Source organism: Poecilia formosa, unplaced genomic scaffold, assembly GCF_000485575.1.
Source record: "Poecilia formosa unplaced genomic scaffold, Poecilia_formosa-5.1.2 Scaffold448, whole genome shotgun sequence".
Taxonomy (NCBI): domain Eukaryota; kingdom Metazoa; phylum Chordata; class Actinopteri; order Cyprinodontiformes; family Poeciliidae; genus Poecilia; species Poecilia formosa.
Genome location: NW_006800387.1, coordinates 148,779 through 160,461, shown reverse-complemented (window position 1 = coordinate 160,461; position 11,683 = coordinate 148,779). Strand labels below are relative to the sequence as shown.

The window sequence follows — 11,683 nt, the reverse complement described above, 5'->3', positions numbered from 1 at the left end:
TATATATATATATATAGTACCCCTGGAAATGTTTGACATTAATATTCAAGTCTATCCTATCTAAAGAGCATCTTGTTTTTAAAATCAACTTAACCCTGGAAATGCCATTAAGCATATTTCATTTCTGCTACTAAGCAACATTCCATTCTTGCAAGGATGGCTTCAGTCCTTCTTGAATCTAAAAAACTTCAAATTCATACCTACACAATTCTTATATCTGGCTGAACAAATGAATAAAAAAAGAGACAACCAAATGTAAAATTGTGAATAACCAAACAAATTAATAAATGAATTAAAGCAACCATTCAAATAAATAAATAAATAAAGACAGACGTTACCTTGGAGAGCAGCTTGGTGAGGTCTTCGAACAGATTTGAGCAGTAGAAGTCACAGTCGTAGTTAATGTACAGCTCAGTCACAAAGCTGGGGATCCTCCAGAGCTGGACCAAGGCCTCTAGACCCATTTCCTTCATTTCATATGGCATCTTAGTGTTCTCTGATGTGATAATGTCCATTAGCTTCTTCAGGTACATCTGAGAAGTCAGCAAACCGTTTGTTAGTTTGTTGAGCAAAGCTCAAGAAAAAGAATGCCAAAAGTCTATTTATATGACGTTCAACAACTGGGGAAAAAAAAAAAAAAAGAAGAAGTAGTGAAGACAATTACCTCCAGCTGAAACTTTAAATGTTCTCTCATGCTTTCAAAAAGCAAAAAGCAAACTCGCATGGAGGAAGCGAAGAGGTTCATACGTTCCACACTCAATAGCTGCAACACAGATCACATGCATCATCCCACCATGTTGATGTAATGACCCTGTTCTTGTTTCCAGCTCATTAATCTCAAAATAAAATTATGTTTATCATTAACTATCAAAAAATATACACAAATTATACTTCTAAATACATTAAACAAACAGCATAAAGCTCAAGCATCATTGTTTCAAATGATTAGCAAAAGCGTTATCAACTTATTGTCTTATATTGTGTGCAGAGGGGAAAATATGCCACAGTTCTTTCAACAAGAAAGAAAACACACACACACACACACACACACACACACACACACACACACACACACACACACACACACACACACACACACACACACACACACAAATGTATAATTTTTTTTTTTCCCTACCTGAAATAGATGCCTGCAGAGCTCGTCTTTAACCAGGACTAGTAAAGACTGGTAATTAACAACATATGTAGACTCCAGGGCTACAGTCAGAAGCTGCAGCCCCATTTGTATCATAGCGTCAGTGTTATGGCGGTCATGAGGATTGGTCAGTGAAATCAGAAATCGAAAAAGCTCCCTTAGACATGGAAGGCCGTAAGGAATAAGTGCGACTCCTGCACAAAAACGGGGAATAGGAAGATAAAACATTTAAAAGAAACAAAAAAATGGCTGAAAACGATCAACTGTCATTGGTGTTACAGAGAAAAAGCAGAGCAGTCGGATACTTTAAATGAATACAAAACACACATTTACAAAAAGCGTCCGATTTAAGAGTCATGGCACGTCTCCCTACCGTCTCTTTGTGTGGACTGCGTAAACCGGACTCCGCGAGGATTGACATAGTCCATGTCATGAACAGAGGTGGCATCCGAATGATCAGGAACCGAGTCTTTGTCGTCCACAACTTCAGGGATGGAATCTACGGACGCAGCCTGAGCCACTTCGACCTGCCCGCCCTCAGACTGGACGGCACATGGGACATCGAACGGGTCAGTTCCGCAGAAAACAGAATGCAGCATGCTTTTACAGTTCAACCAATGGAGGTAAATAATCCACCTGCTTGTGTGAAGAGCCAGACTCAGAGCCAGGTAGTGAGGTAACGGTGCAAGAGGAGCTTGCAGATGGAATGGATTGTTCCAAGTCAGAAAGGTCTTCCCTGGAGGTGGCTTTGGAGCCGGCATCCAGGCCACTGTCCGTGGCTGTGGGGCTGGATATGGAAGAGCCGGCGCTGTCCGACGTGGCAAGGCTGGAGTTGGAAAACCCTTGTTCAATGAACGGGACTCCACCTAGGATAAGAGTAAAGCAGGAAGTCAGCTGACCACCACAGGCAATGTCCATAATACATCCTTCTCAAATTAATTTACCATTTATTATTTTGGTTGTATTTTGTTAATCTTGCATATTATGTCCTAATCCATGTTTTACAAGGAATTGACATGACATTAGAAACTGACCTGATTTTATTTCATAAAAAGCCCTAAAAGCATCGACTGCTGCTACTGACCTGAGAGGTTGTTGCTGAGGGTGCTGGAGCCGCCGGGGTCAGAGGGACTTTGGACCATGTGACGAGGAGGTCGTGGTGAACGCTTCTGCTTCTTCCATTTGGATGACTCACTCATTCCTCCAGCACGCATTTTCAACTAAACACAATTAAATTGAAAGAATGAAACCTTTTCAAGCATGGCAGCTGGCTGATTACTAGAAACCGGTGGAGCCCAAAGTCGGTCCTCGAGGGCCGGCATCCTCCGTGTTTTAGTTCTCTCACTGGTTTAATGCATCTGGATCTAATGATGGCTCATTGGAGGCCTAAGAAGAACACTGACATGCTGAAAAGGTTGTTACTACCACCAGGGAGAGAACTAAAACATGCAGGATGCTGGTCACCACTGCTATCAATGAAAGCTGCAGATAGTTCCTCTCTTAAACCTATTCGGAAATCAACAGAAGCAAATGTGAGCAAGAGTGAATGAGCTTTGGACCCAACAGGCGTTTTTTAAAATCAGTAAGATGATGTGAAACCTGATTGGAAGATTAAGTTGAAGCTAAATGTTGAAATTCAGCAAAACGTCATTGCAGGGTTTTACATTTAATATTAAAAATGACTTTGAATTTACAAAAAAATAAACAGAATCCACATCCACATGTCAGTATTTATTCAAATAAAGAAAGCCGATATAGGAAAGCTGTGAGGGAAGCAGACTGTTGCTGCCTCCAAAGGACTTAGGAGGAAAACAGGCAGCAATGTCCTGATGCACTGATAATCAGCACCACTGGAAAAAAAAAATACAGAGAGAACTAGTGTGTGTAAACAATATGACAAAAAAAAAAAGACATAAGCAACAACCTAAGATAAGAAATGGTTGCTTTCTGTCAATCTGGGAAGATTATAAGGCTGTTTCCAAAATACTTGAATCCATCATTCTACAGTAAGTATTTTATTCAGAAAATACTTAAATACTTACTGTACAGTTATGGTTGTAAATAAATATCACTACTGCCTTTTGATGCATGATACTGGAAGCACAATTTTACCTCATACCTAATTTTCCAATTTTATGTACTAAATTTCTACACATTGTAGTTTCACAGCAAAAAAGTTTTTGTTTTTTTTTCCTTATAAAAATGTAAATAACCTTTCGTAAGCAGACAGCTGCCAGTCTTCCAAGTAGAGGAAATCTGGAGGTCTGAATGTGTACAGCTTAGAGATAAGTACTGTGCAGTTATCAGAAAAAGCATACTCCATTAAAAAGAATGAGGTATTCAGTATATTTGTACATTTTCAACAGGTCTTAAATTGTTCATCTTTGCTGTAGTTTGTTAGACCGGTAACCTAATGTGAATTTCTCCATAATCGTAGTTGTGGATAATTGTTTAGGGTTTTACATGTAATTTTTGTTTTTCTAACAATTTATTTGTTCCACTAGGGGGCGCCTGCAGCCTATTTATGAACCATGACAGAAAGCTGGTAGAGAAAATGTGACAACCAAAAATGAGTCTTACCTTGAATCTAAATTGATGTTGAATGACTAACTGGTTAAATCCTTACTCCTGCTGTATCGCAAATTTAAGCTCTGATATTTGAGGATGCTATCTACATTGTATTGTATTTACATTTGATTCTACACTATATAACAAGAGGGTTAACTTTCCTTTCACCGTTGATGCAAACCTGAAGGATTTTAGTAAAGAGAAAAAAAGTTAACAATAGCGCATAAATATAAAGATGGGAGAGAATGACTTCACCCTGAGATTTCTGAAACAGCAGAGAAAAGTTTTCACCCAAAAAGATTTCCCATTACTAGCAACTTAAGCCATTTCCCTTACCTGAACACGTTTGTTTTTCCACAAGATATTGTAAGCCTCAGAAGAGAAAAGGAGGAGGCAGGTGCCCATGATTAGTGACAAAACACTTCATAAGCCAACATATGTCATGCTTAAGCAGGACGGTTCATGCATGGGAGGACAAGTTCAGATTCCAAACTGGGTGAAGGGTTTGGAGCAAAGCACACAACAAGGATACACTGCAGACTGTCCAACCAGCAGGGAACAAGAAATGCAGTAGATACGTAAAAAGGCAATGAAGAACTGAAGTCAGATAAATACTTTATTCATCTAAACATCTCTCATAGTGGCCACTTCCCAGAAAACAGAGATCTACACTAAACATTAGAACCAGTTATGTGGGCATAAGAGAGAGAGGAAGTGAGTATTTGCAATTTTTTCAACTGACTATGGTCTAAAGAAGTGAAGCGTTATTGATAGTGGAGCTGTTAGTTGAGAGACTAGTGGTGCACCGATGGCAGTTTTTTTGGCCGATCGCCGATCTTTAAAAAGCCTGACCTGCTGACTCTGATTTTGGCCGATGCTATTTTTTATTTTTTTTCCATCTAAAATGTCGCTAAGTATAGCAAGAAAGGTCACTGAGTGGGCAACAGTGGGGTGACAATTATTAACTGCAAATGTGCAGATATAACCTGGTGGTCATATCTGTTGATATGGTGGGCCGGTCTATCAGTCAAACCTCTCTCAGGAAAGCAGAAGAGGTCAGCGGTTGATTTTTTAGGCCTTTGCTGAGGTAGATAAGATCGGTGGATAAGATCTGCTTCATATACAAGTATCGGCTGATCACCGATCTCTCAAAATTAAGGAAATCTGTGGCGGTAAATCAGCTGGCCGATAAATCGGTGCACCCCCAGCAGAGACATCCTTGAGTGTTCAAAGAAAACCCGAGTGAAAAAAAGTGCATCTCAATTTCGACTGCTTCTCAATAAACACACAAATCTGCTTTTGTCACCTCAACGCTACATTAATTTGTAATATTCAAATTTGATAGGTACAACAGTTACTTACACTGCTGTTAATAGTTTAGTTGACTATTTAAATGCCTAACTGTAAGAAATCTCTGTGTTAATAAACTCTAAATTGTGTTCATTACATGTGTGAGTGTCTTGCTGTTTGAATGCCAGAGCTGAACTTAATCCTTCATCTATTGTTGTTTTCATACCTAAACCTGGTCAGGCCCACATTTGAAGACACTAACTAACACTCAACTATTTTGCTGTTATTTTCCTGATAATTAGATGGTGCATTGAATTGGGTACATTTGATCTAAATTACTAGTTTTATTAGCAACTGCCCTAAGCAATTATTTATAGTTATGCAAATTAATACCTAAGCTGCCCTGATTGTCTTATTTTGAGGTTTAAATGAAAACTAAGCATTTGATCTCCATTTCCTAGTTGATGAATGTTTACAAGAATTATTTTTATCAACTGGAACAATTAAACACTTTAAAGCAAAGCAGAGCACCCTCAAGCACCTCATAAACCACCGTTTGGAAATTGTTAGAATTAATCCGAGCTTAAATAAAGTGACAGGAGCATGTTAGGGGAAAGCTGACATGAGCTGTACGTTCATAAAAGAGTGTAAAAGAACAGTATAGCCACACTTTTAGTAATTTATGAAAACAGGTAATTAATTTACCAATATCTGAATACTGGGATGTTTTATTATGTACAGCATTCATCTTTCCCAGCTTATTAAACAATAGTTAACTAAACTACACAGCCACATAAACCACCATGGAAACAAAAAAAAGAGAGAGAGAGAAAGGTGCACACAAGAAAAAATAAGTGAAACATGTGCAAGCAAATCAAATTTTAGCATCTTAGTCATGTTACCTTTTTCATGTTGGTGCCCACATAACTCTTTGCCTCCTCTTTGAACTGGGGGAGTCTACAAAGACAAATAGTTGAAATAGAGTTTATTAGCAAATATTGAAATAAGCTCAAGGTTGATGCAAAACAAAGCTTAGAAAAAACAATGAAACCAATGATAAAATGAATCCACTTTACATTTTTTGATGCACAGTGGATGCATTGAGATTTTAAACATCTTTTGACAAAAATCTTTTTCATTAGAGTGTACAACAGCAAAGGCCATCATTATATTTCAGCATGTTACAGATAGTTTCCTCTAGGAGGGAGATTCAAGCCTTGTTGGGCTCAGCTACAGAAACAGCATTTTACCAAAACATTTTATGATTGAATTGCTTTTATTTGGAACGCAGCAATAATTTCTACTGCCCCCAAAAATGATGTCATATTCATTTTCACATTTTTCATTAATGTATTCTATGGCTGAATGATATGGCTTAAAAATAAAATCTCAGCCAATTCCTACCAGTTGATTTTTTTTTCTTCTGTTTTTTTTTTTTTTATTGTTTTTTTATCACAAATACTTCTCTTCTCGGAAGCGACCTGAATTCAAAGTCTCAATCATTACAAGCTATAAGGCAAGATAACAGGGCCTGGGCGGGATGATGTCACGCTGGAACAATACATTGCATTGGTTAAGGAAGAAAAAAAAAAATAATAAATCTGGGTTTTCCCCAGTGTATTATAAGCCTGGCGGGCCACCAGGCTTTACTTGTGCTCCCACCAGGCTAAGCATTGTTTATTTATTTTAGTCTTTTTAAAATGTTAGCATTTTTTTTTTAAAGATTCTATAGTTGGTGTTCAGGTATTAATATTCAATCTTTCAATAGCACATAATTATCAAGTGACATTTTCAAACTTCCTGTCAACTTCAAACATTTTTAAACTCAAAAACACGACAGGCCGCTGGATGAATGACTGCCCTAATGCCCAACCACCGGGCTTAGCAAGTTTTCTGGGGGACGCCTTGAAATTTATTTATTTTTTTTTTTCCAAAAATTTAATTTATCTGATTGATTGATTTATCAGTAAAATTGATTGTTCACTCAGCCCTAAAATATCCATCCATTTACTGAATATACATTTTTGACTAATCCAGATCATCCCTTTCCCCAGGGGACCATCCAGCTCACTCTCAGCCCTCTGTGTTGCTACCACTAATTCCTAAAATTAGAAATAGTTCCATTTACCTTTCTCAATTTTATGCCTTGTTATACATAGGTTGTTTTAGTTTTTCTCAGTTTCTTTGGTGCATTTCTCAGAACAGAATTTAAATTCTCTAAACTACTTGTTCAACCTTGATATCATTGTGCCACTTGTACACATAAAAAAGGCAGTTGCTCATTCCTCCAAGTTGCAAATATTTTTGTACACCATGGAAGTGATTATGTACAATTTTCTGCTTTTCCCACATTTTCAATTGCCTTTGTGATATTCATCAAAATGTATTTTATGAGATTATTAAATTGACATTATATTGACAATAGTGGAAGATTGATCAACCCAACCCATGACGACCTGCTTCTAAACATGTGAACCGCCCAATGAACAAAAAATGAAAAGTGATTTTTTTTTTATGTTAAATGTTGCTAATGAGTGATATACTTATAACTACAGAGACATTTTTCATAACAAATCCTTCTAAACTACACTCCTATTTTGGTTAAAAATTAAACAAATAATCTGCAAATGTTCCTCTAAGTTGCTGCAAAGCTAATCTCACGGTGGGAACCCCAGGATCTTCAGGAGAGCCAATCAAACCTCTGCATTACTTTCTGAAGTCACACTAAAATAAGTGCATGGGTGACACTAGGTTTCTGTAGACACTAAAGCTTAGCTGAAAAATGAGATGTCACACCCGGGTGGGCATGCACACACACACACACTCTAAGCAGGCGCCTGTAACCCCCCCCCTGACATTAACTCCATAGTAATAAAGTGTTGTCTTTCAAGCAGTATTATAGGATGATCTGTGGGCACAACAGATTAACATGCCTAATACTTTCAGCAGGCAATTGAAGTCTCCTCCCAAAAGCTGAGGAGACCTGCTGCTCATTATCCGGCGTTATTGGAGTGAGAGTGCAGCCCGTGCAAACTCACATCTCTATTATTCACAATCACTGGGCAAGTGGGCGGGGAAAAGAGAGCAATATGTCAGGACTGAGAAAAAGATAAGAGCGAAAATAATGAAGGAAATAGTCCGCACTATGCTGATGTACACAAGGCGGCATTTGGTTTCAAGTAAAAACAGAAAAAAAAAACAAAACAAAAAAAAACAGAAAGAAGCAAAACAAAGGAAAAACTGGGATGGAGTGGAGTGGACCCCCCACTTTGTGATAAATCCTCTGCCAAAGAGCAGAGGTGAAAAGAAGCTGAATTCAAAGGCAATCTGGGTTGGGGGGCGGGGGGTGTTATGTAATGCCACTGATGAATCACTGACTCGCTGCCCCAGCTAACAAGGGAACAACTATATGAATGCTCAACAAGCCCTTAGAGACATCCATGCAAAGATCTTTCAACCTTTAATTCAAAACTGAAAAAGATTGTGATGAGACATCATCGAGTTTTGAACTGTCCTTTGAATAATAATTCTCTACTGATTGGTCGACCAAAAAAAAACAAGAAGCTGGTTAATAAATAAACGTCTGCTAATTGCAATAGATTGAATCAGAAATGGTGGCTGTAAAGGAAAACTACAAACACAATACCCATCTATACCCTCATGGAATATTAACTTAGACAAACGTTTACCTGGAAAACAGCAGCTGAACCATATCAACCAGTGTGTGTTCTGCAGACTTTCTCAGGAGTTCTTCAAGCAGAATGGGAAAAAGGCATAAGCACCAAACAAAATGACATTATATCCTACCATGAAAAAAAATAAATAATTCTAACAAAGGTTACCAAATTATTAGCAAATCAGTTGGATGTACTGAATTATATCATAGGAGTGTTTGATGACTTTCTGACAAACTCACCACTTAAGCGCATCTCGAAGCAGATTCTAAAGCAGGACTGCATTATTTCGCACACCGACTCATTGGTCAGATGGGCCCCTACTGGAGTCAGGAGCAGAGTCCTGAGGACCTAAACAAGCACAAAAGAAAAAGACCACATTCCAGTTAGAACTAGCTTCCAGCAGTGGCAGAGTCTAGTGAAAGATTCTGCTCTCTGTGGTATTACCAAGATTTGTGTGGCTATAAAGAGTTACCCGAAGGTTTGTGTAGAGTATAAAAACAGAGATGTTAAAAAGTGAGCAAAAGGAGCTGACTCGGCAAACTGCATGAATTTCAACATGGAGTTTAAATGCAAATGACATAGCATTTTAAACCAAAGGTCCAAAATCTCAGTGGACCATGCAACCCCACTGGCCACTTACTACCAGCTGTAGGTGGAAGTAAAAGTCGGGTTCTTCACTAAAGATAGTCACATAACGCATTCATATCTGCACACTTTCATTACTATTAAAATATTTGGAAATGGATTTGAATTTCAAAGCATTACTTGCTTTTCTATTCCAATTTATCAGACATTACTATGCAGGTAGGAGCCAAAAAGGAGGGGACGTTTTCTAAATTTCGTGTTGACAGTTGGTTCCACCAGTACAGATTTAAAGTAGGGATGCACCGATATGGAAGACCGTCGCTGCAAGTAAAACACACATGATGTACCTGAAGAATTTTCATCAAGACCACTTCATCACTTGCGGGGTCTGTTCCCACAAATCTGGCGTGTGTGACTGCATCTGCCATGTTCTCGATGGCCTCCGCAGCAGCCTCATGGTTAGCATCTAGAAACGGACAAGAAATGCAACACATAACTACAGCGCAGCTTAGACTGCAACAACAATACACCTCCAGAGGGAGGAGCAGAGAATCTGAAAACTGTTGATTTAACGCTCAAAACTGTGATCTTAAAAGGCCTTTTCAAGTTTGATCAGGCTTGTACGTTCAGAACGGTCAAATTAATTTTCATGACCAAAGTCGAGAAAATGTAAAAAACCCTCAAGCCTGAAACCTCTTATGCTTTTTAAATGCATAAAAAAAGACTAGAAAGGGAGAATCAGTGATGCACATTGAAACAAGTTGAGATATAAAGACCATCTATGGAAGGTGATTGGTTTGTATCAGAATTTGGTGCAAAAACAGCTAATTTATACTATTAATTGCTCAATATCTAAGGCAACAGTGAACACAAAACCAAAACATTTAAATAAACAAATGAGGATGGAGGGTAGGAAATCGTGAGAATCAGAAAAGGCACCTATAAATAAAACGTATTATTATTTTTATTATTATTAAAACAATGAGATGGCAAAGACTTACAGCTGTTCTCTGAATCACGATTCTTCACAAATTTAAGGTTTGTCTCTTCTTTATCTTTACTTGTCCTAGTGATGCATCACAGTTCACATCCATACAGACAGATTTGAACTTTTTTTAATTTCTAAACATATGGGATCTACTTGTGAATTGAAAATACAAGCTATTTGGCATTGTAATGCACTGAATGCATTACAATGCAGTCCAATACAAGGTCCGCTGCTGAACCCAGCAGCAAAGTCATCAACAACACCTTTTGGTCTGTGAAGTACCTTATCCAACTAACCAACCCAACAACAAACATCCACATGGTGGATCCCCAATGCGCTTCCAAGCCTGAGATCTGATGACCAGATGTGGCCTTCTGTTGGAAACAGGCTGGGACGAATTGGCTGCCAGAGCAACAGTAGTCTGTGTTTAGGAAATCTGAGAGGCTACCCAGCCATTTTCCCGGAGCCAGCTTGTTTTCCTTTCTCATCTCTGCTAAGAGCAGCGACTCATTAACTAATAAGTAGTGGGGAGAGGAGGAGCAGATGTACGGGTAGAAGGACAATGTCAGGAATTGGTGTGGAATAAAGTTTATAGGGACACCCAACTTCTCTAAAACTAGATTTAAAAAAATCTATTTAATTTAGCAAACTACTGTTATGTTTCAAACATTTTGATAACTTTCAGTCACTGCATCATTTTTTATTCAATATTACCTTTGTCAGACTCAAGTTATTTCTGTGATCATTGTGGGTTTTTCTTTCATTAACTGAGGGGTACCAACAATTTTGTCCATGTGTGTGCATATATATATATATATATATATATATATATATATATATATATATATATATATATATATATATATATATAAATTAGTTAAGATATGCTTCATAAAAGAAGTTGGATGTGATGTGTCCCAGAGGAATATTGCAGGGAAAACATGAGCAGCAGCTGCCTCATTTCTTTTAAACTTCATACCTGTTGATGGGTCCAGCATTCCAGGGGGTTTTGGTTGTTTTTATTCATTACTGTGGATATAAATGTTTCTTAACGCTCTAAAATGAAGGATGTCTTCCCTCTGTTTCCGTTAACAGCAGAAAGCGCAAATCTGGGATTTGAAATCAATTGTATCACAAACTGTGGAGGAGTAATCCAACATTTCTCAGGTAGAGTTCTACATGGATAGTCTGTCTTAATCCTAATCACATTTACCCATTTTACTCAATGTGTAAAAGCCAAAGATGGGTTCCTGGAAATGGATCCTAACGATGGCCGTCATTTGCCTACATACCCCTCAGGCACTCATGCAGAGTCAACAGAGGGCTAAACATGAGTCAGAAGGAACAGACAGGTCTGAGCAGCTCATCTTAAAAGACCTCAAGCTGCATGTTACAAATCTGTAGAAACCAAACACTACC

At 38.1% G+C, this 11,683-nt stretch overlaps 1 protein-coding gene across 4 annotated transcripts in view; it reads right to left on the bottom strand.

The window, feature by feature from the left end:
• The window catches only part of gbf1 (golgi brefeldin A resistant guanine nucleotide exchange factor 1), a 55,103-nt gene that overhangs the window by 16,992 nt on the left and 26,428 nt on the right, over positions 1–11,683 (bottom strand). For 2 of the 4 annotated variants that reach the window (XM_007577614.2, XM_007577615.2), the window contains exons 5-15: positions 9,624–9,742; positions 8,931–9,039; positions 8,704–8,764; positions 5,917–5,971; positions 4,061–4,096; positions 2,241–2,376; positions 1,793–2,022; positions 1,530–1,698; positions 1,139–1,350; positions 665–763; positions 339–533 (exon numbers count right to left, since the gene is read on the bottom strand). In XM_007577614.2, coding sequence (XP_007577676.1) covers positions 339–533; positions 665–763; positions 1,139–1,350; positions 1,530–1,698; positions 1,793–2,022; positions 2,241–2,376; positions 4,061–4,096; positions 5,917–5,971; positions 8,704–8,764; positions 8,931–9,039; positions 9,624–9,742 — 1,421 coding nt within the window. The remainder of the gene's footprint in view (positions 1–338; positions 534–664; positions 764–1,138; positions 1,351–1,529; positions 1,699–1,792; positions 2,023–2,240; positions 2,377–4,060; positions 4,097–5,916; positions 5,972–8,703; positions 8,765–8,930; positions 9,040–9,623; positions 9,743–11,683) is intronic. The other 2 variants (XM_007577616.2, XM_007577617.2) reach the window with 1 other exon arrangement.